This window comes from Myxine glutinosa, chromosome 2 (genome assembly GCF_964187855.1).
Source record: "Myxine glutinosa chromosome 2, kmMyxGlut1.1, whole genome shotgun sequence".
Taxonomy (NCBI): Eukaryota; Metazoa; Chordata; class Myxini; order Myxiniformes; family Myxinidae; genus Myxine; species Myxine glutinosa.
This window is the reverse complement of record NC_136262.1, coordinates 14,238,710-14,262,977: the sequence shown is the minus strand read 5'-3', so window position 1 is coordinate 14,262,977 and position 24,268 is coordinate 14,238,710. Positions and strand designations below refer to the sequence as shown.

General features: G+C 42.7%; 1 protein-coding gene across 1 annotated transcript in view; it reads right to left on the bottom strand.

Moving 5' to 3' along the window:
- LOC137422021 (uncharacterized) overlaps positions 1–24,268 on the bottom strand; it is a 90,106-nt gene that overhangs the window by 27,985 nt on the left and 37,853 nt on the right. Inside the window, exons 9-13 of the mRNA XM_068108696.2 lie at positions 12,407–12,449; positions 9,028–9,162; positions 6,911–7,028; positions 6,457–6,635; positions 170–251 (exon numbers count right to left, since the gene is read on the bottom strand). Of these exons, the coding sequence (XP_067964797.2) occupies positions 170–251; positions 6,457–6,635; positions 6,911–7,028; positions 9,028–9,162; positions 12,407–12,449 (557 nt within the window). The remainder of the gene's footprint in view (positions 1–169; positions 252–6,456; positions 6,636–6,910; positions 7,029–9,027; positions 9,163–12,406; positions 12,450–24,268) is intronic.

Genomic DNA, 24,268 nt, shown 5'->3' with positions numbered 1-24,268 from the left:
CTGAAACCCGCAAATGGAGATAACAACCAATGAGACACACACACACACACACACACACACACACACACACACACACACACACACACACACACACACACACCTTTTCGTAATAGATGATTTTGGAAAGCAGATAGTGTAAATGAATGCAGTCCAAAAGCAAGAAACTTACTTGCTGTAGTGCATTATTGATTTGAAGTCATAAGGAATGTCAAGCTGCTGATTCTCGTACTTCTCAAATGCATTCTGATAGGCTGGAAACACATTTTGGGAGGAGATCAGCAGAGATCCGGTCAATATGCAATTCATATCCTTTGCAAAGTGCAGTGTTGGTGAGGTCAGGATGTTGTGATGATTCTCAGAGCAAATGAAATTGGAAAAGCATCATTAAGCCTCCCCTATATTAATCGCATAGGGAAAGGATTATTGCTATTGTAGGGTTTGTTTCTATAATTAGCACCCCTGATTTTTAATGAAACCACAAAGTTACTTAGACCTCTAGGAGTACGAAACCACCATTTCGAAACTTACTTTAGAAAGTAAATGTTTTTATTACTCTTCGCCACCAAATGTAGACTGAGGTTGTGTATTCAGTCCTGTCTGTTCGTCTGTTTTTTTTCTGTGAGCAGGATATCTCAAAAAGTTATGGGTGAATCCACAGGAAACTTGGCGGACAGGTTTGGGTGCGTGAAGAGAACGAATCGATTCAAATTTGGTGAAGATCCGAATCCTGATCTTGATACGAGAATGTTATAATTTATTTAAGTGATTCTTCACCATCAATTGAGAAATAGGGCCAAAAATGAAATATAGCAGGATATTTCAACAAGTTGTGGACGACTTATGGCAAAACTTGATGGATGAGTTGAGGAGGTGACAATAAGTTGTTCAGCCATGCAAATATACTTACGACACATGTTTAAGTCTTGGGTCTGCATATACAACACAACACAACAACATGCATTTTAAGGCCATTTTCCTTGCTAGAGCGGGGGTTAGCCTTGCGGTCCCCATGACAATCTTCTCCATTTTGCCCTATTTTCTGCATCTCTCCTTGTTAACCCCCTTGCCCGCATTTCTTCTTCCACAATCTTTAGCCAAGTCTTTCTCAGTCTTCCCCGTCCTCTACTTCCTTCTACATTCATTTCCATCACTCTTCTCAACCAGTCACTTTCATCCTTCCGCAACCCCTTTTTCATCCTTCCCGAAACTTCTTCCATGCACATCTCACTCTAGCAACCGTTGCCGAGTCTGATCCACCTTCTCCATTCAGCATGTCTCCGAGGTAGCAAAATGTTTTCACACCTTCCAGCTTCACGCCGTCTCCAAGATCTAACTCAACATTTCCTCCATCTGCAGCTCCCTCTGTGCACACCTTACATTTGAATGTAGCTGCCACATTGGTTAATGACCCTCTCAGACCACTACATTTTTGATGAACCCACTCAGCGCACATTGTACATTGAATGGAGTTCACTCCGACGTCCGACACCCTTCCTGCACACAGCACAGGGCCACTTCCCAGTTCTTTCCACCTCACCACATGCTTTACCACTTGCCGTCACCTTCGTCTTTCCGATGTTCACCTTCAGACCTTTTGTCTCCATACATTCCTTCCACTTGTTCATCTGTTCCTTCAGTCCATCCATACTTTCCGCAATCAACACCAGATCATCTGCATACAACAACTCCCATGGTAAACCCTCCTTTACGTACTGAGCCAGCACCTCCATCACAGCTACAAATAGTAGTGGACTTAGTACTGACCCCTGATGACCCACCTTCACCTCAAACTCTCCACTGTTCCCGTCCTTCGTCCTTACAGCTGTGCGCGCTCTTTTGTACATTGCCATCACTACTCTGATCAACCATTCCTCCACTCCTAACTTCCTCATTGCCGATGTCAATACTTTGCGTGGAACCCTATCGAATGCTTTCTCCAGATCAACAAACCCAAGAAACAACTTCTTCCTCTTCTCCATGGACTTCTCCTGCAACTGCCTCACAATAAAAAGTGCATCTGTCGTTCCTCTTCCTGGCATAAATCCAAACTGCATTTCGTCGATCTTCACTTTCTTCCTTATCCTCCTCTCCAACACCCTTTCCAATACCTTCATTCCATGCTCCAATAACTTTAACGCTCGGTACGAGCCACACTCTAGAGGGTCACCTTTCCCCTTGTATAGAGGGACGAGGGTACTCAGTTCCCAATCCACTGGAATGCAGCCTTCTTTCACCACTAGATTACAGATCTCTGTCATTCTCTTCACACCCCAACTTCCTGCTGCCTTCAACATATCGCCCACAACTCCCGTCGGCCCTCCCGCTTTTCTACTCTTCATTGCTTTTATCGCTTCCTCAACTTCCTCCTCAGTTATCTTCTCTGCCGGTCCTAAAACTGGGTTACTCTCTATGTTGCCATCCCATTCATTCTCTGTATTCAACAGCATTTCCATATATCTTTTCCATCTTCCTTTAATTCCATCTGGGTCCACAATGATTTGTCCCACTTCATCCTTCAAGCAACTCACCCCCATCACGTCACACCTCTCTTTCACTATCTGCTTTGCAATCCTGAATACTGCTCTCTGACCCTCTTCCGAATCCAAGCGTTCTCCGAACATTTTCCTACATGCCTCCTGCGCCTTTGCTACCTCTTTCTTTGCAGCCTTCTTGGCTGCTTTATAACTTTCATGCTCTGCTGTTTCTGCTCCCGTACCCTTCGCCTTCTGCCACTCCTTGAACTTCTTCCTCTTCTCGTCAATCCTCTTTCCAACTTCATCATCCCACCACCATGTTTCCGAGTGCCTCGGTGGTCCTTTTGTCCATCCACATACCTCACCAACCGCTCCCAACAGACTATCTTTCATTGACATCCAACCGCTTTCAAGCTCAACCACATCATCCTCTACCCTACTCAGACTCTCTTTTAATGCCTCCCTTACTGACACCTCTTTCAACCTCCACACTTTCATTCTCGGTTCATACTTCACCGCCGAGCTCTCCTCGCACCTTTCACCCTTCTGTCGCAGACAACCAAGTGGTGCTGTGAAACAGCCTCCTCCCCCGGGATCACCTTTGTGTCCCGGAGGTGCCCCCTATCTCGCCTACGCACCATCAGGTAGTCAACGGTTGTCGTCGACCCACCTGACGTGTATGTAACAAGCTTATTATCCTCTTTCTGGAACTGAGTATTACAAATCAATAAATCAGCTCCATCAGCAAACTCCAAAATCCTTTCACCTTCTCCATTTCTCCATTTCTCACACCATATCCGTAACCCCCATGAACTCCCTCAAAACCGTCCATACTCCTTCCCACATGTCCATTTAGGTCTCCTCCTACCACAACAACTTCCTCATCTTTCACGTTTTCTATCAGCTTCTCTATCGCACACCAGAACTTGTCCTTCTCTTCATCTGCATATGCACCTCATTTATGGTACGATTGTGTGAAGCTTGAAAATATAGCTTTACACCAAACTATACCCAGGTGTAATCCGAAATAAAGCAAATTACAAATGTATAATAATTACAAGGTCATGCAATGACCATGCACAATATTTGGCCAAACCTCTCGGCAAATTAACAAAACAGGTGTAACAGAACATCTGAGTGGCGCAAGTTGAACAGGGTCGAGGGATGACTCAGGCAGCACACTTAGAAAAATGACGTTAGGGTTTAGTGCGCGAGGTCTCTGAACACGAAAGTGGTACCTGTAAAAAAGGCATTCTTTGCTGGTGTAATTATTTATACAAATACAGTAATGCCTCAAAATAACAAAGATATGTTCCATCCCAGCGAGAACACCGACGTTGTCCCAACGTTCCAAGCTTTGCCAATGTTGGACAGTGGAGTGGATCAGTTTTGTAGACAATTTGTGACACTGAAACTGAACCACCCCAACTAAAGGTTTGCGCTCCAGCATTCCCTGCTCTAAAAATGGTCCACAATATCCTGAATTCCTCCTTGTACTGTTCGACCTGCGGTTCCCATCTTCCTCTTTCATATGCGGTACGGCTGTGCAATTCCCAATTGGAGCATAATCGTGCTTTCCGATCTGACCATCTTACTATAATTCACCGTGTCTGTCCGTCTGTTCCCAGGTACTACAAAAACGGCTGAACTGATTGCAACGAAATTTTGGGTGGATAATCCTGGGACCCCCTGGAGTAAAATAGGCCATATTGGTTTTTCCAGGTTTTCCAATTTTGCAGTTTTTCCAAACACGATGGAATAATATTTACCGATATGAACAGTGATGTGGCTTTTATTGAAATTCTACAAATACTGTTTAGATTTTGATGATTTGCGTGTGATACAATTTAGCGGATGTTTATATAAATCGTTTAAAATAAAATAAAAAGCCTTCAATTTCTGATATTTTGCCTTTTCATTTGGGCCTCCCAATTGAAGCCCCGCCCGTAGGCCGGGTACCGTTGCTAGTTAATAACTTGTTTTATTTACCCTGCAATGGATCAATGCATTTTGATTATTAGAATAAAAAATATTCAATATCTCCAGTAGAAATTGTTCAAACAGGACTGTCATTCACCATAACAATTTGGGAAACAAGTGCAACTTGTAAGGGGACCTGTACTGTACAAAGGTGAATGTCAGCGGAGAGATCAATTTTATTTAGATAATGATGTGCACCTTCCCAAGATATTATAGATTCAAATACTTGGCAAAACTTTATATCGACATCACTTGGAAGAATTGAAAGACCCACAACAAGTGAAAGAGTGTGAGCAGCAGTTTGATTTGATTGGTCGACATCGCATGAAAAAAAATAATATATATATATATATATATATATTTATATATATATATATGTATGTATGTATGTATGTATATGTGTATATATATATATATATATATATATATATATATATATATATATATATATATATATATATATATATATATATATATATATATATATATATATATATATATACATATATATATATATACATATATATATATACATATATACGTATCGTTTTTGTATGCATAGTCAAGGCTCATGTAAGAGCTGGTACACTGAACGGATCAGGACATAAGATGATGCAAAAGGAACAGTAGAGAGAGGGGGGAAACACCAACAACAGAGTAGAAGGCCAAAACAGAGGAAAACTTGGACAAGCAAAAGGTGTGGGGAGGAATGAGGGGCAGGAGAGGATGCATGGGGAGGACAAGATGAATATAGAAGGAAACTCCAAGTAGGGAAAACTGGAAATTTGGATGGAGGAGGGATGAGGGTGGGGTTAACGAGGATAGAAAATATTGTTTTGGATTGGGGATGATCTGAGATGGTGTGAACAGTTGTTTTGAAGCAGTGATCCTGGATTTACGTAGTTTCATGAGAAGAGACCGTGTGTGCCCGGCAGAAACCCGGGGGTAGAGCACAGAAAGAGCAGAGGGTGCACGACCAACGACCAATGAAGAAGACAGACCAACGACCCCTCTGCAATCGTGAAGTGATATTTTGTCCAATTACTGCAAAACTGGAGGTTTCTGGAAGTGCCAAGAAGGCGATTTGTGTTTACAGTGTGCACGTATTTAATTCAACTTAATAAATAAAGGGTTTAAAGGCTGTAGAAAAAAAAATTCTGGAAGTTTGCCGCCGTTGATACCGCCGTTTCAGAAAGTTTATATACAGATTTTAAAACCTTTATTTATTTCAGTTGAATTACTTTACACCACCTTAATTAACATGTTAAATTAATGATTTGTGCCTGTTCTTTGCACCCTTTATGACGTCACCAGAAACAGTAAATTTCCTGTTTGGAATAATTTTCAATTTTGCTTAACTGCCAGACACTAAAACAGACCTTACTCTTCCATGTGAATGCAAAATCGGGACGAGATTCAGTACAATTTGTCCAATTCAGAGCCAAAGTACTGCTAATATGAATGAATGATCGTTTTATGGCCATTTTTCCCCACAAGAACAGGGTTTAGCCTTGTAGGTCCCATGACAATCATGGTTCCCTGTTTGAGGCAATGTTTTTATAGCCGGCTGCCCTTCCTGACCTGACGCCAACCCTTAGTCCCCTGTTACGATGCGCAGGGATACGGTGTAAAAAAACCCACCTTTTGAGGCCATTTTTCCCCGCAAAGCGGGGGTTGGCCTTTTTCGGGCACCGTGGTTGTTGTTGTTTGTTGTTGTTGGTCCCCTTTTTGAAGCAATGTTTTACGGCCGGATGCCCTTCCTGCCGCCAACCCTGTTTGTCGCCTTTTACGACAAACAGGGAATTACCAGTGAACTGGTACTCAATTAGCCGACCTTGGAAGGATGACAGGCTGAGTCAACCCCCCTGGCGTTAATTCAGCGATCTACCGGGATTCGAACCCAGGATCCTAAGATCCCAAGCCGGCACCCTAACTGCTAAGCCAACACCAGGCTGGTGTTTCTCCAGCTTATTTTATATGCATTGGCCTTTTGACGCCTCACCATTCTGGATGTTGTCCTTATTCACTCGGATGTATTTGTCTCGGTCAGGCCGGCAGTGTTCGTGGTGGAACCCGAGCACATGCATCAGCATGTGCAGCACTTTAGCCTTGTGTGCAGCATCCAATTGAGAGAGGGACAGGGTCTGTGCCCCACCAAGCCGACCCAAGAACGACCATGTCCTTTTATGGGATGCAAAGAAAACAAAACAAATCAATCCCAAGAGCTTCACAAGATTATTGATCTCTCATAAAGATGAGCATTTTCCTGAAACCTTAAGCAAATGGAGGAAATACAAGATTTGAAACAAATGATTGCAATACTTTTGGAAATAATTAATTGAACTCATTTATTTCCTTCAACATTGGAAATCAACAAAATTGGAAACTCAAGAGTTGTAGTTAAAGCCCAAAAATCATCCAAAACGCTGCATTGCTGCGTTGCATGAGCCACGCACCTGCCCAAGGCCTGGATGAAAATGAAGTCTGCCTCGTTCGTCCATTGAACAAGACGTACACACGTCTTCGCATCAAACTCTCGCACAGCCTGCTGGATGGTTTCACGTTCAACATCGCCTGGTTTTCAAAAACATCACATTGAGGTTAGAATTAGGTGTAGTTACTTTCGGACGATATCTTTTTCTTTCGTTACACCGACATGAGGCTCATGGAGGAGCTTGCACATAAAATGCAGGCCAAAGACAGTATTACAAGGACATGAATTGGAATTATACGGACATTCGCAGACAAAAGGCAAAATTAAGCAAATATTATTTGAACCTGGGTTCCTGGCATCATTAACCGGTGGTTTAGCAGAGAATGCTAAAAGGTTGAACCACAGCCAAGAGAACGAGAGCCAACAAGAGCAATTTTAAAGGTTAATGCCAATAACAATAATTATACAAAAATAAAAAATATGATAAATTTTAAAATAATGAAAAAAACATGCCAGTAATTAAAATAAAAAAATATATAAAGAGCCAAAAGGGGGAGAAAAGCCGAAGAGGGCAGGAAAGAGGAGAGGATAAGTAAAGGAGATTGTTACGAGAAAAGGGAGGAAAGGTAAGATATATAAAATGAAAGAAAGTAAAATAAAAAGGGGCGAAGGGAGAGGGGGTGAGGGGGTAATGGAGGGAAGGTATTGTAAAGTTGTAAGAGACGGGAAGTCCAAGTGAACGAAAAGTGGTTAATGATCCTGTGACCAATGATTTTCTCATATTTCTGTCCCGCTTGAAAGAGGTGAGAGGCGGTTGAGTGATTTCAGCATAATTCTGTAAAAGTTTGAAGTTCCACTGGATGATAATCCTTGTTTTTTTATGTTTTTGTATACAAGATCGAGGCTTGTGTAAGAGTTAACATTAATCACAAAAAAACATAAACGGACACATAAAACATATAATAAAGGGAGCGGGGGACGGAGGGGGAAGCACACAAGTACAACAGCAGAGAACAGGGACATCGGGAGATCTGTGGGTGGAAAAGGGTTGGGGAACGGAGGGGTGGGAGAAGTAAGAACAAATGGACACTGCAAGGACTTCCAGGAAAGAAGTTGGTATTTCAAAAAAGTGGATCTGGGGTGAATTAACGGGGGTAGAAAAGATCAAGGTTTTCGATGGGGGAAGATAAGAGATGGTGGCGAACAGCTGTTTTAAAGACCTGGAGGGAGGAGTGGGATTGAAGAGAGTGAGGGAGTTTGTTCCAGAGGCGGGAGAAAAAAGGAATGAAGGAGTGAAGGTGAGCAGAGAGTCTTGATTTTGTCAGTTTCACCAGAAGAGGGTTGCTGGCAGATCTTGTGCGACCTGTAGGAATATTTGGGGGACAGAGCACACACAGACAGAGCTGGGGGAGCAAGGCCGGAAAGGAGTGGGTAGAGCACAGAAAGACCACCTACCTGCCTGCGGTGAGTGAGTGAAAGGCCCTTGGTGTTAGCCTCATCGTGGGAGATTCCAATGATTCTGAAAGCTTTGGTTTCAACAGCGTGAAGCCAAGCTAGGTGTGAGGCAGGACCACCGGCCCAGAGGGGAGAGCAGTATTCCATTGAGCTGCGGATGAAAGCCTTGTATGTGGTGAGGAGCTCAGGTGTGCCAAGGAAGGACTTCGCACGACGGAGGATGCCCAGTCGGCGACTGGCTTCGGAGGCCAGCTTGGAAATGTGGTTTTCCCAGGAAAGATCATGGCAGATAGTGAGACCCAAAAGCTTGAGTGACAGAACTTCTTGGAGAGGATTGTTGAGAAAGTAGATGGGAGGGTAGATAAATCCTTACCTGCTGCTCTCATCTTAAGAGTAACTATCCTGCCATCTTAACTAAGTTAGTAAGATGGCAATTTTAGTTAACTACATCCATCTCAAGATTAATGAACTCAACTGTAAGCTCTTTCATCACTCAATTGAAATCAAGATGGCCAATTCCCTAAACCACCTCAAGATGGGAATAATTGGGGCAATTAAAAGAGGGAGTTGTAGTAGTAATATACATCCCATACCCACATTTGTCTAGGCACTGAATTATCAGCATGTCAGTCTTCCATAATTTGTCATCAAGTTAATTTTTTTGAATCAAAAAAGGCCTCTTACTAAAAGCAGAAGAGATTTCATAAGGTACATAAATAAGTCCATCTTCAGCTTTCGGCCAGAGCTGGGTACACTTCTGTCCACTGCTCACAGCAATGTCTCCAAACACCAACTCGTACGGCTTGAAGGACGGAGACTCTGGCGGCCAAGAGAAAAACAAAGGGATAATGGAGCCAGGAAGTATTTTCATTATGGTAACCAAAATACCAGGGGTCGGGAGGGGGAACAATGATCTAATCACCAACCTCAAATTTATTGACAAACATCATCCAAAAATCACGTGAGTTCAATCTATTGACCAAAAAATAAGAATTTCATTAACAATCGAAATATTTTCCTGATTTCTCCCAATTTGTAAAGTTTTCAAACTCCAAATTGACTGATGCTTCACTTTGAATTTTTTTTTTTACGTCAACTCCATGTCGATATCAATGAGGGCTTTTTCGTACTGTTCTTATATAAATTAAATATATAAGTGAAAATGTAATATCCACTCGGTTTGTTTGCATTTGGAATTAGGGATACATTTTCTGCTTATTTTTACCTCTGCCAACGAAGGTTGATGGAGGTTGTGTTTCCACCCCTGTTTGTCCGTATGTGAGGAGTATATCTCAAAAGATTCGGACGAAACTTGGTGGACAGGTTGGGTGTTTGACAAGGGTGAATTGATTCGATTTTGGTGAAGATCCGAATCCAGATCTGGCCTATCAGTAGGATACAAAACATAATCCGTTCATCCTGGCTGAGGTAGGCACTCTACCGAGCACCATTCTAGTTACCCTCACCAGAGGAGAGGGTATTGCATTTGGGTCTGTTTGTTTGTGACTTGCGAAAATCTAAGATTTTGAAGTATATTGGTTGGTCTTGTGCGTTATTTAGTCTGTCAATCGCCTACGGGTCACAATTTTAAACCGATCCTCACAAAACTTCAAAAAACGGTCGAGTTGGTCATGTGCAAGAAGCCTCTTGATATTGAGGTTCAAAGGTCAACGTAGGCCAAAGGTATTTGTCAAATTTCTATGATTATCAATTTCCATCCAATTGACTTGAAATTTTAAGAGGATTTGCACATCAGGTCTGCAAATTTACCATCAATTATTATATTATTATATTTATTATTATAAATATAACTATTAGTGATTGTTTTTCTGCACAAAACGTGAGCATCTTACTATAATTCACCAAATGTCCGTCCGTCTGTCTGTCTGTTCGACGGTACCGCAAAAACGGCTGAACCAATCGCAACGATATTTTGGGTGGGTAATCCTGCGATCTCCTGGAGTAAAATAGGGTATATTGTTTTTCCAATTTCAGCGTTGGCCTCCAGCATTTTCAGGTTTGGACTCCCGCATAACGTTATTTTCCCGGGTGTCGCACAAACGGCTGCACCGATCGGACTCGGTGACCTCGGCCAAAGACCTTTTATAAGGACATGGGTTGAATCCCTGCTTGAGAGAATGCCAACCCCCTCCCCGCCATCACGGCCGTCTCTCCAACTCACAATCCCACGAGATTTGCGGAAAGGACAACCCAAAACCAATTATCTTCTTTTTGATTTGTATATAAACATCATTAAAAGTAAATAATGACCTCAGCCAAAGTTCAAACGATGTGAGTTTAATCTCTACATGAGAGAATTCCACATAGCTATTTGGGCGGTGTATATGCTAAAAGATCGCTGTCTCCATCGATCTTGCCAAGGCCGTAACACCTATCGGCTCAAAATCCTTTTAACTGTTGACTTGGTAGTTTTTACAATGAAGGAAACATTAACAATGTTGTTAAAAGTTTATTTTGTGATTAATTTGTGATTGGAGTCATGTTGTTTGGAATGAAGAAAGCAAGATATCGAGTTCAAGTAAATGACGACATGCCGTGATGGTTTCTACCTTCTAAACGTGAACTTCGCAGATCGCCATATGCAGATTTGCCATGGACCCACGATCGATGTTTCTATACATGAACGTACCCGTTTGTTTGCGAACAGGTACATTTTTCATGGAAGTCCTTCACAAACTTGCTGTCCATGTCTGATGTGCGACTGAGGGTGCTACAGGAATGTGTAATTTATTGGTTTCATGCTTTAGCATTTGCCGTATCTGCATTGCCTGTTTGCTTCTGGCCTCCCACTCGTGCGCAGCACGGGTATCTCACTCGTTGTATTAATTACATGAGACCCTTCAGAACCCTGAGACCCTCAACGACACCCAAGACCCTTTTTAACTTTTACAACCTTGACACATTAAGACCACAAAGACCTTAAGAACCATGAAGATCCACAAAGACCCTAACACTCTTAAAACTCTTAGGACCCCCCAAGACCGTTTAAGACACATAAAACACTTGAGCCTTTAAGAACACTAAGTCCCTCCAGACCCTTTATAACCAGAAGACCATCTCAGACCCCAAAGACCTTTTTCAAACTCTAAAACCCTTTAAGACCCGAAAGACTCAAAATTCCCTGAAGACCCTTAAGACCCAGAGGACTCAAAAGACACTTAAAGACCCAGAGGACTCAAAATACCCTTAAAGACCCAATATACCCCGAATACCCAAAATACCCCAAATATCCTTAAAGACCCCACCCGAAGACCCAAAACAACCACAGCCCCAAAAGACCCAAGACCCCGAGGACCCAAAGGACAAACCACACACGTCCTGGCGAGGGTCTGCAATCTCTAATTTCTCTTGTTTTACCTCGTTTTATCCTTCAAGATAAAAAAAACTCAAAATTATTTTCCACACAGCCATTCATTTTGTCATGATTCTCCAATCACCGTTATGCGGACAAGATGTTTGTTTTACTTATGCGGACTCATGTTTGGCTTTCTGGAGTGAAGGTTTGAACTTATCTTGGTAAAAACACAATCGATTCCCTGTGTCTGTTGTCTCCATGCTCTTCCCTACAGTCGTTTAAGAATGTTGCTCATCAGCACCTAATCGTTTTTACTATCACTAACCAGTTAACCCATTTTCCTCCCAAAAACTCCTCTCCCGCATCTTGTACTGTCATGCATCTGTCTTTTTTTTTGTCCACATACTCCTCTCTGCCACCGTGTCCTCATCTGACTTTTCTGCACTCTGTCATCGAGTTCTTCCATGAACCTCGACTTCCATATAAAAACCCATTCCAATCTGTTTTGAACAAGTATGATTAATTCAGCAAGTCATTTTACTAAAACGGTTACAATCCCATTGGTAACCTCATCTCATGAACCATTGAGTAATATTAAGCTAATCTTAGACAAGTTCCAATGATCCCACCAGCAATGTCAACCATCTGCAGCGCAACATGCAAGTGCAGAGGTACCGCATATGAAGAATGTTGTTTGACTTGCAAGTGTACGTAAACAAAAGATGACTTCCGTGGGCACTTACACACCTTTAGTCTTGTTTTTTCCCCCAAAGTCAATATTTTCATTCAGCTGCAACATAGTTTCGCACAACAATCAAGGATTTACAATAGAAAACACGACTAACTTACATGGCATCACTCAATATAAAATTCCTATATTTCATAATCACATATATACAGACTTGGCATTTAATATGGAATTTTTTTTTTTTCTTGACTTGGGTTCACTTTCTGAACTCGGTATATCAATCTGGTGAGTTTCTTTTACGCTTCGGTGATTTCTTTGTTAAAAGAACCATGTCACTGATTGTCTGTCGCAGCAAGAAGTCAATAACAGGATTATATCACAGGTGGCGTGACAAAATGGAAGGACAGGTACATTTGACGATTGGCTTCACAATCAGGTATATAAGGGTTGTTGCGTTCTGTATTAGTGGAAAACAACTGCTGCACGTCTACAAAAGTTATTGCCGCTTCCTCTGGAGATGGTCCGTCAACTTGACAATGCTGTTTGTCATGGAGTGGTGGCTTTACGAAATTCTGGCATGAAACAGCGTGCTATTGCTCGGCAGTATGGCATCACTCAAGGTCAGGTGTCAAAGATCCTGAAACGAAATGCTCAGAGGGGTGTCCCTACTCCAATACCGAGGCCAGGACGTCCACGCAGAACCACAAGGAGAGATGATCGCCAGCTGCACCGGTTAGTCTGCAATGGCCGTACCAAGTCAGCTAATCGGCTTAGGGCTCAGTGGCAGCAACTGACAAATGTGCCTGTATCCAGAAGGCTAGTCAACCAACGACTGGTTAAAGCAGGCTATCGTGCCAGGCGTCCCCTGAGAAAGCCACGCCTGACCAGACAACACAGCCAGCGCCGACTGCAGTGGGCCAGAGAGCACCGTCCATGGCAGCCAGGACACTGGAATCACGTGACCTTCAGTGACGAGTCTAGATTTCTGGTCTATCGTCAAGATGGCAGCGTCCGAGCGCGCAGACAAGTGCATGAAGCCCACAACGAAGATTGTATAGTGCCAAGAGTCCAAGCTGGAGGTGGTGGGGTGACCGTTTGGGCTGCTTTTCATGCAGGGGGCAAAACTGACCTGGTTGTTCTGAATGGAAACCTGAACCAGTTCAAGTACAGGGTCATTCTGGAAGAAAACATTGCTTCCATTTGCTCGTGCAGCCTTTCGAGGAAACTTTGTCTTCCAAGATGACAATGCACGGCCTCATCATGCTCGCATGATCCAACACTTTCTTGCTGACCATGGTGTAGAGCATATGAAGTGGACTGCCATGTCCCCGGATATGAATCCGATAGAGAACTTGTGGGCAGAATTAACGCGTCAAATCGACAACTTGGACCAGCAGCCTACCTCTGTGCGTGAATTGCAGCAGACTATTGTCACTGCATGGCAATCGATTCCTGTCCAAACCTTGGCAAATCCCGTGAACAGCATGCCTCGACGTGTACGTGCTCTCCTGAATGCTCGTGGGGGTTACACGAAGTACTGAACTGTAATTTTACTGTCCATAATCCCAGTCATAATTTAACTTTTGTTTTTGTTGAAAAAGTTTTTGGCTAATGTGCAAAATATAGAGATACTTCTGGAAAACGTACAGGAGTTTAACACAGTACTGTCCGTGAATTGAGTTTGATATCAGTTTACATCCCTTTCAAGGATCAATTTATTTGCTTCGAAATTTCAAATATCGTTTTTGTTTCTTTTAAAGGTCACATTCACAAAATCTAGAATAATTTCAACATAATTCCAATGAACTTTTGGTTCTAAGACAAAATCCACAAAGCCACCAAGGTTCCACAAAGCCACCACCATCACTCGAAATTCGTGTTATTTTTTGCAAGCGACAGATGAACGCCATCAAGCGATTACATTTGAAAAAGTCAGATTTCATGCTTGGTTTGCATCACGGTGTGGGATTGTCACGCCATTTCATTCTTGAAGTCTGATAAATATCTCATTTTGATTTTGTCAACCCCTCAAAAATGATAACGTGCCTTTTGGGGTGGACGTAATAAGTAAAGTAATTTCAAGAACTTTTGAATTATGTCTTCGAATCGAGACACTCGCTCGCATTGAGAGGAGTGGGAAAAATCAAACATCTGCCGCAAATATTTGAGGCAATGACTGAAGTGTCCTGAGGTGTGAAGGTGTGGTGAGTTTCGAAGGTGCAGCGCGATGCCATCTGAGGATATTGGGACAATGGGGCGGTGAAGTAAAAGTGCTTTCCTTTTGTATGCAGCACACAGATACTGGTTGCATCTTTTTAGTAAAGGCATGGTTGTGCTGCTGATGCACTGCCCCTGATACAGTTACAATAATATTATATTGTTAGAAAAAAAAAAAATTAAAAACAAACTCAAATTAGGAAAATACGTCTTGGGAGTGACAAAATATCTTTTCTTAAATCGATTTTTCCTTCTTAAAACAATAAATATTTTCGGTGTGTGCCAAAGCAGTTTCGTTGGCTCGGGGTTGCAATCCTAGAACGGTCACGACTCTGACACAGAATGCTCAACCGTGTCCTATTCCAGAAAGCTGATGCTCATGTACCTTCAAGCTGGTCAACCGCGGAAAGTCATGAATGACAGACCAAGTCGACACATCCATCTGGTGCTATTTTGGCAAAGCTGGGGTTTGAACTCAGGGCCTACAGATTCTAAGCCTCTAAGCCAACCACCTTAACCACAAAGCCACCACCATGCAGACTATATGATATATTCTAAGCACTCACTCAAATACAGTGCCTTCAGAAAGTATTCACACCCCTTGACGTTTTTGTTTTTTTTCCACATTTTGTTGTTCCAGCTTGAATTTAAAATGGATTAAATTGAGATTTTTTTGTTGCTGATCTGATCACCTCACCCCCCTCCACACCTCCCCCACAAAATAAATGTGGAATTTCTTGAAATAACCCAATTGGTTACTCTGAGAAAATATCTCTATTTTTCATTAAGAATTTTTTTCTTATTTCAAGAATTTTTTTTCTTGTTTCAAGAAATAATTTCTGGCAGATACATTTTGTGTAAGAGCATGATATTGCAAAGAATTGTAGATGGATTCGGACAAAATTTAGTGGACAGGTTGAGTATGTGAGGAGGACGAAAAAAAATCATTCGATTTTGGTGAAGATTTGAATATGGATACGACAATTATGATTCTTCCCCATTGTAAGATGGGGCAAAAACGATATCTCAAAAGGTTGTGCATAAATTATGACAAAACTAGTTGGACGAGTTGGATAAGTGACAAGAACACAATCCTCTTCATGAAGTTCTGTCACTCAAGCTTTTGGGTCTCACAATCTGCCATGATCTTTCCTGGGAAAACCACATTTCCAAGCTGGCCTCCGAAGCCAGTCATCCTCCGTCGTGCGAAGTCCTTCCTTGGCACACCTGAGCTCCTCACCACATACAAGGCTTTCATCCGCAGCTCAATGGAATATGGCTCTCCCCTCTGGGCTGGTGCTCCTGCCTCACACCTAGCTCGGCTTCACGCTGTTGAAACCAAAGCTTTCAGAATCATTGGCATCTCCCACGATGAGGCTGATTGTGAGGGCCTTTCATTCACTCACCGCAGGTTGGTGGGCTTTCTGCCTTCTACCGTCTCCTCTCCGGCCTTGCTCCCCCAGCTCCATCTGTGCTCTGTCCACCAAATATTCCGACAGGTCGCACAGGAACTGCCAGCAACCCTCTTTTGGTTAAACTGCCAAAATAAAGACTCTCTGCTCACCTTCATTCCTTCATTCCTCTTTTCTCTCGCCTCTGGAACAAACTCCCTCACTCTCTTCAATCCCACTCCTCCCTCCAAGTCTTTAAAACAGCTGTTCGCCACCATCTCTCATCTTCCCCCATCCAAAACCTTGATCTTTTCTACCCCCGTTAATTCACCCCAGATCCACTTTTTTGAAATACCAACTTCTTTCCTGGAAGTCCTAGTGGTGTCCACATGTTTTGTTTTGTTTTATCTCTCGCACCTCTCAAAACATTGCTTCAAAATTGCTTCAAAAATTGCTTCAAATAAAACATTGCTTCAAAAAGGGGACCGAAAAACAACAACAACCACTGTGCCCGAAAAAGGCCAACCCCCGCTTTGCGGGGAAAAATGGCCTCTAAAGGTGGTTTTTTTTTTTGGTTTTTTTTTTCTCGCACCTCTCACTCACCTTCCCATGCCTCCTCCCCCCCCCCCCACAGATCTCCCGATGTTTCTGCTCTCCATCTTGTTTTCCCGCTGCCTTTACCATACGTTTTATGTTTTATGTGTCAGTTTGTCTTTTTTGTGATCAATGTTAGCTTTTACATTGGGCCTCGACCTTGTATACAAAAAACAACAACAAAAAAACACACCGATTAGATGTTTCGGCTCCGAATGAAGATCCAACCTATCGGGGGATACAAAATGTAAAATGTTCAGCCTGCCGGCGATATGCGCTCTACCAAGTGCCGCTCTGGTTTTTTTCTGCAATAAAAATGTGAATGCCTCTACAGTGCAGATTCGTTCCTTTCTGGCTTTCCAATAATGTCAGACAATCTCTTTTTATCCAATTTTGAAAATGACCTGAGTTTATAGATATTGTAGAAAAATAAAACCAACATATGTCTATATTTTTACAATTGGCTCAACAGTCATTATTTATTATTAATAATGAAAATAAATAAATAATAATCATTAAAAAATTAAATTATGAATCAATTCGGTCACAGAACACATAAACCACCACCATTTCATCAGAATCTGTAACTGAATTTTTTTTAAAAATAATTAATCGAATAATTAAATAATTAATCGATTAATTGATTAATTGATTTTTTATTATTATTTTTTTTTTCTATACAAGATCGAGGCTCGTGAAAGAGCGAAAATCAATAAATCAAAAATATCCTTGATAGCTACATCACTTGGTCACACATGTCCAAATATTAGCTTCCGAGCTCAAAAGGTGCCTGAGATATTGGCCAAATGAGAAAGAAAATAAATGAATGATTAATAATGAAAATAAATAAATAATAATCATAAAAAAATTAAATTATTAATCAATGCATAATGCATAAAAAAATAATGGATTAAAAAAAAAAGTGGATAAATTGAGAAAAGCAAGAGAAGGATGATAGGAGAGACAAAGGTGGTTGGAGGGAATGGGAGCATCATTGCAAGGGCGTTGGGAAGATATAGGAGTAAATTTAGAGGGAAGTTACACGAATGGAGGATATGGGAGGAGGGGGATGAAGAGGGAATCGGGGAAGGTGGATCCAAAATTCCCTTATTTGCATATAAAATAAATAACCCTCAAAGCTGTGACGTAATCCTTATTAAGCAACATCATTGTGCAACGTTACATCACAAACTTACAGTTTACATAAATAAGTCGTAAAAAATAAAATAATCATCGTTTAACTAATTTCAGTGGAAACGACGAATTTCACAACAGATTCTCAGGTGATTTGATACAAAAAAAAAAAGTCATTGTGAATATCGAAGGAAGATAAAATTTGATTACACAGGTATGACCGCATATCAAAGCAGCAACGGAACAGTTTATGGATCTTAAGGCATACATTTCCCAAAGTACCGACAGCTACTGGGTCAAACCCGTATGTCCTGGATTTGACCCTCCATCAGGAGATGCAGCGAGGTGTGTTTAACCGAGATAAACATCTCCAGAGGTGTTGGCACCCTTGCGTGCGGGACTGCGTTTGGCCTATTGCCCCGTGTGGCATGCAACACCTCTCTCAGCTAGTTGTGTTGTGGTCAGTGTTGCAATGAACTTTCCTGGTTTACAACATTACGCCTTGAGCCGCCATTTATTTGGAGCGTGTCCCTGTCCCTATGGGGAATTTTTTCTTATCGGTGTCCCACCTGGTCACTCTGCATCACCTAAGGACTTGCATGCCAACGTGTCGACATGTCTGGACTCTATGACCTTTGTACCATCATCCCGACCATATCGGAGGCTGCCCTCTCAATAACTATTTTCCTCTGATCTTTTGATTTTCTTTGTCCTGCTTATTTTATGAATGATTTGTTTGACCTCATTGTTTGTTTTATGCATATTCTTTTTGGCCAAACATATTCACTGGCCTTGCAGTACATACTCCCTACAGCGGACAGTAAACGGGTGTCCATCTGCCTGCATTAGTTGGTGTACATTAACGACTCCATGGTGTCCTTCATGAAGAGTAGGCAAGGTTTTTCCAGCACCATGGCCAAGTTCCAAATTCTTATCCTAACAACTGCTGAGAAGGCAATGGCAAACCACCCAGTACAAGACTTGCCAATAAACTGCTTAGGCAGCACTGACTCTGTATGTACGATACAGCAGAATTAGAAAAACTGCATTCGGATTTTCTGTTGTCAATGGTACAGGAAGTCACAAATGCATGCTACTCTCCTCCAGACAGGTTTTGTGTTAATTTGTTGCTTCAACTTTTTAAATCCTGATGTTGCTTCACTATGAACCTTGTTTTTGCAAGATATGTATGTGTGTGTGTGTGTGTGTGTGTGTGTGTGTGTGTGTGTGTGTGTGTGTGTGTGTGTGTGTGTGTGTGTGTGTGTGTGTGTGTGTGTGTGTATATGTATGTATATATATAAATCTATATATATACATACATATACATATATATTATGACGTTTGTGTGTGGCGGGGGGAGGGTCAGAGATACCTTAGTAGGGTAGAGCACTGGGTAGGTAGCGTGGTAGTGTAGGTGTAGTAGTAGGGTAGGGTAGGTAGAGTTTTGTTTTGGGGGGGGGGGGGGGGTAGGGTAGAGTGTAGAGATAAGTGTGCTCCGACTGTCATGGAGAAGAAGAAGAAACCTCAATGTAACATAAGTAGGGAATGTGTGTAGACCGGATGCCAGGAAAACTTGCATCTTCGTCCCCATCAGAGGGGTGGGGCTTGTTAATTAGCGATGGATTATGGGTAAATTAATCCCCTGTGTGTAGTTGCCTCTGTCATCTATTCCTTTGTTCCTTTTGACACAGCACCCACACATCAAGCCAAAATCGCTCATTAAACACACTAAATATAAAAACTAACCGAAAATCAGGCATGAAGCATTGTCGTGGATAACACCGACTTGGTGAGCGCACTGGACAGGCAGTTCCGTGGAGACACGCCCAAAGAGCGTTGATTGGGCGGGGATTTGATTGGCACAGAGGACCGGGTAAAGTGGCACGCACTGGTTGGATCAGACACAGAGACGTGTTGGGATGACGTCAGAGCCTAGACGATAAAAGAACGCCTGGCCGAAATTTTCTCCTCTTTCCCCTTCTCGTTATGGATTTCATCGTGGGCAGTCGTGTGCCGACATCTTCTCACCCTCTTCTTTTTCTGGGCACCATTGCGAGCGGCCATGTTGGGACGTCTTGCTGGTGGTCATGAGGAGGAAGAGCCACGGGCTGGGAGCTGCGGTTTTCCATGCAGGGATTGTGCGGATGGGCACGGCTGGAAGAGGGAGCTGCATGCCTGCTCGTTCACTTCACGCGGGAGGCCTACTTCGCGCCAATGAGTGTGGCCGAGTGAATGAGGGCGCACTGAGGCCTTTTTCCTGCCAAGGCCTCAAACGATCCTTGACGATTCCTGACGAGATACACCAGTCGCTTTGAGCTGAGTGCCACAAGCAACGCTATTTATTTTCCAGTTATTTTATCCTTTGTCTGTATTCGGGTCTTCATGGGAGCGCTCCAATTAGGAATATAGTTTTATCGTGTTTTCTTTGTTAACAGCATTTTCTTTAACTAGGGCATGCCCGTACGTGGGTGCCCGTTCCTTGCCAAAAAAAAAAAAAAACGCTACCCGTACGCTCTACCCCGCCCGTACGCCCGTACGCCCGTAAACAAAAAAAACAACGCTCTTCGCTTCCGCCCTTCGCTCTGACTGAATTGGGAGAAATAATGCGCATAAGAAATCGAGAAATTATTATTTTCTCCGGAAGAAATCGAATTACGAACCGTAATGGCGCACGCGCTCGGCTCGGCTCGCTCTCACATCGGCCACGCCTACGCAACAACGCGTTCTGTGATTGGCTGCCGGAAGTGCAGTCTTCACTGTCCGGAAGGTCGCAAATCGCAGTTACGATGAATCGCAAATTAGTTTTAATTAGTTTTAAAACATAGTTTAACGGCTGATTGGTTGTGACGTCAGGACGTCAGGAGCACTGTGATTGTCCGCCCGGCGCCATTCAAGTGCACGTCGCCTCAGAGTGAATACTGTATGTACTGTAATAGCAGTGTCTAAACCTTTTTTTTGTGATATAACAATGGCCGATATACCCCGACCCCGACCCCCCACCATTGCCCAGCGTAATGCAGCGGCACCTGCAAGGGAAATCAAGAAGAGGAAGAACTTAACTTACGCTCAGAAATGCGAAATTGTGCAGTTGCTCGACAATGGTGAAACAAAGCGAAGTGTTGGAAAGAAATTTGGGATAAATGAGTCAACAGTGCGAGGTATTTACCAAAACCGTGACCATATCAAGGCCCATATGAATCTTGCCTCATCAGATGCAGGTGCCCAAGCTATGCGAAGCCGTAATCAATTGCTCCTCAAGACAGAACAATTACTCGGTTACGAGGTTACGAGGCAGGTTACGAGGAGCAGTATCACGCCCACATCAACTCCCTCCGCCAATGCCAGATCACCGAATTCTTACGGCGTCGCAACGAGGCACAGCCCTCTGTCTTTGACGAGCCCTCTGACGTTGAGGGCTTCTCTGGTGCTACAGCTGACGCAATCCTGGATGAGTTAGAGGCACGTAGGGGTGGTCAATAAGACTCCACCCAAGCCTGGGAACCTACCCAACCATCTAAGCCCCTCATCGTCCCCAAAAAGTAAATAAAATGGTTAAAGAAAGTACTTTTTAAATCATTTTATTTTTATTTACATATTGTGATTCTTGTTTTAATGTTTCTTTATATGTAAATGTTTCTTTATATGGTAGAAACACTTGGTAAAAAAAGTGGCAAAAATAGGTTAAATATGTGGTCAACTTGGGGGTCCTGGCACCAATTAGAATTATTACCATACGTTCTTCAGTTCGGCTATCGCGATTTCGGCTAACGCACACCGATGGCGGCACCAATTAGGCGCGATAGCCGAGGGTTGAGTGTATATATATATATATATATATATATATATATATATATATATATATATATATATATATATATATATATATATATATATATACATACACACACGCGAATCCCGCTCCTGAACGTCAAATATGTTACCGCCCGGGGAACGGGTTCACTGCGAGGGGGTTAACCTCCATTCCCTGCCGAACTTACCGGACAAGCGGCTGCCGCGCACGAATAACTCCGTGCTTAGCAGGTTACGAACCTGCAACTTCGAACGCCAATTGGACTGTCACGCGATAGCTTACCTGTACCACGTGACGGTTTCAAATCGGGGAATGTACCGTACGTACCCTCCGGCGTACCAAATTTAGACGGCCGAGAGAAAACCATTGGTAACCGCCAGAGGGTCGAAGTTAACCTGACTACAAATAATGGCGGATCAATGGAAGAAAAGGCATTTGCAGACAGATAGAAAGGAAGACGTTTTAACTATTTGATTTATTTACAAATGTTTACGATGTAATTATTTCAATAGCAAAGAAAAAGGGACAATAAGCATAAACTTAGCTTATTCTACTCCTTATGACAATTACTACGGATAAACACCACATGGGCACAGCACACTATCACGGGGAGGGGAGGGGAATTAACAAACGAACGTAGGAAACCTGAAAGCACAAAGGCTACGATGCTCGGGATGCCTCCCAGCACGGCGGAGTGAAGTCAACTGTCAGCACGGACTTGGGCAGGTAAGGTCGTGTGCACGTGCACCAAGACAGGGTCTGGCAGCCGGTGGAGAACAATGAATGTGTGCAAAACGAGCATGTTCAATGCCTCTTTGTCGTGTCCACGTGCAGCGAGAGGGAGCAGGGAGAGTCCGGCCAGGAGAGCAATCACGTGCAGAGGCTGAGAGAACCCGGCAGAGTGAGACAGGCCCAGAGTGTAGCAAACTTGCAGACACGTGGTGAATGCACAAGAGACAAGCCCAGATTGGAATAATGCAGGTGTAGAGGCCTGCGAGCGGGAGACCAGCCAAGAGTGAAAATGTCCGTGTGCTCAGTGGGGCGAGAGAGAGAGAGCGGCCAGAGAGAGACTCAATACAGGCACGTGTTAGGTCCACAATGTCCAAGAACCAAGACCGCAAATAGACCAGGGGCCAATACTGATATTTTAACAAATTGGTACCACCCAAGGTCAGCAAACAATTTTGGTATTTTTGTCTTCCGACATGTCTCTAGTTTATATTTTGGTATGATAACCCTGCCTATCTCGTAGCTTAATGATAGTTATCACTGTGAACAAACCCACCTCCATATAATCTGGAAGTTGAATTTTAGGGGAGAGGGGTAGCATTTTTGCTTATAACTTCAGTTCCACTGAACATATTTTGACAAATTATGATTCATTGTGAAGCTACATCATATATCTACACAACTGTAATCCAATTTACACCTTTAATTATCAGGTGACTTCCTCGGAGGCCAAAAGGTCATGTTTCAATTGCAAAATCGAAAATTTAGCGTTTTTGTTTTCAACTGATCTGATTACTATTTCATGATATGTAGATGCTGAAATTATTTCACAATGTCCAGTCACGTGAAAAAGTAAGTACACCCCATGTAAAGTTTTGACTTTTTCAACATATTTCAACATACAGCTATTTGATCTTCATTTCAACAATATTGATAGATAGAGGTGATATAATATAACAAATATCATGAAACATTTACATTTTGTAATCCATTGTATAATTTAAATAAACATAAATGCAAATTTCCCATGTGGAAAAAGTAAGTACACCCTTGGCTCGAATAGGTGGTATTGCCCCCTTTGGCAGAAACAACCTCAAGTAGGCGTTTCTTATAACTGTCTACCAGTCTCTGACATCGACTGGGAGAAATTTTTGCCCACTCCTCCATGCAGAATTCTTTCAGCTGTACGATGTTTGAGGGGTTTCTTGCATGCACAGCTCGTTTAAAATCCCCCCACAACATCTCGATGGGATTTAGATCCGGGCTTTGACTTGGCCATTCCAGAACCCTCCATTTCTTTCTTTTCAGCCATTCCTTGGTGGATTTACTGGTATGTTTAGGGTCATTGTCATATTGCAAGGTCCACCTTCGGTTGAGCTTCAACTTTCCGACAGATGGCCTCACATTATCTTCAAGCACCCTCTGGTTCAATGAAGAATTCATAGTGGATTCTATGATGGTGAGCTGCCCAGGCCCTGATGCAGCAAAGCTGCCCCAAACCATAATATTTCCACCACCATGCTTTACAGTTGGTATCAGGTTCTTGTGGTCAAATGCTGTCTTTGGTTTTCGCCAAACATGTCTTCTGGTACTGTGGCCAAATAGCTCTACCTTTGACTCATCTGTCCAGAGCACATTGTTCCAGAAGTGCTGGTCTTTGCCCAGGTGTTCAATGGCAAACTTTAGTCTTGTCCTGATGTTCTTTCTGGACAGCAAAGGGTTCCTCCTGGCACACCTCCCATGTAGATCAAATTTGTGCAGCCTCTTTCTTATGGTAGACTCGTGCACTTTGACATCAACAGTGGCAAGAGCTACCTGTAGGTCCCGTGATGACATTCTGGGTTCTTAGAGACTTCTTTCAGCATCTTGCTGTCTGCTCTCGGGCTGAACTTTCCTGGGGTGGCCTGGCCTGAACAAGTTGGCAGTTGTTTGGAATCTTCTCCACTTGTAGATGATCTTCCGGACAGTCGAATGATTGATTTCAAATTGTTTGGAGATCTTTTTAAATCCCTTCCCAGACTCGTAGGCATCTATAACCTTCTTTC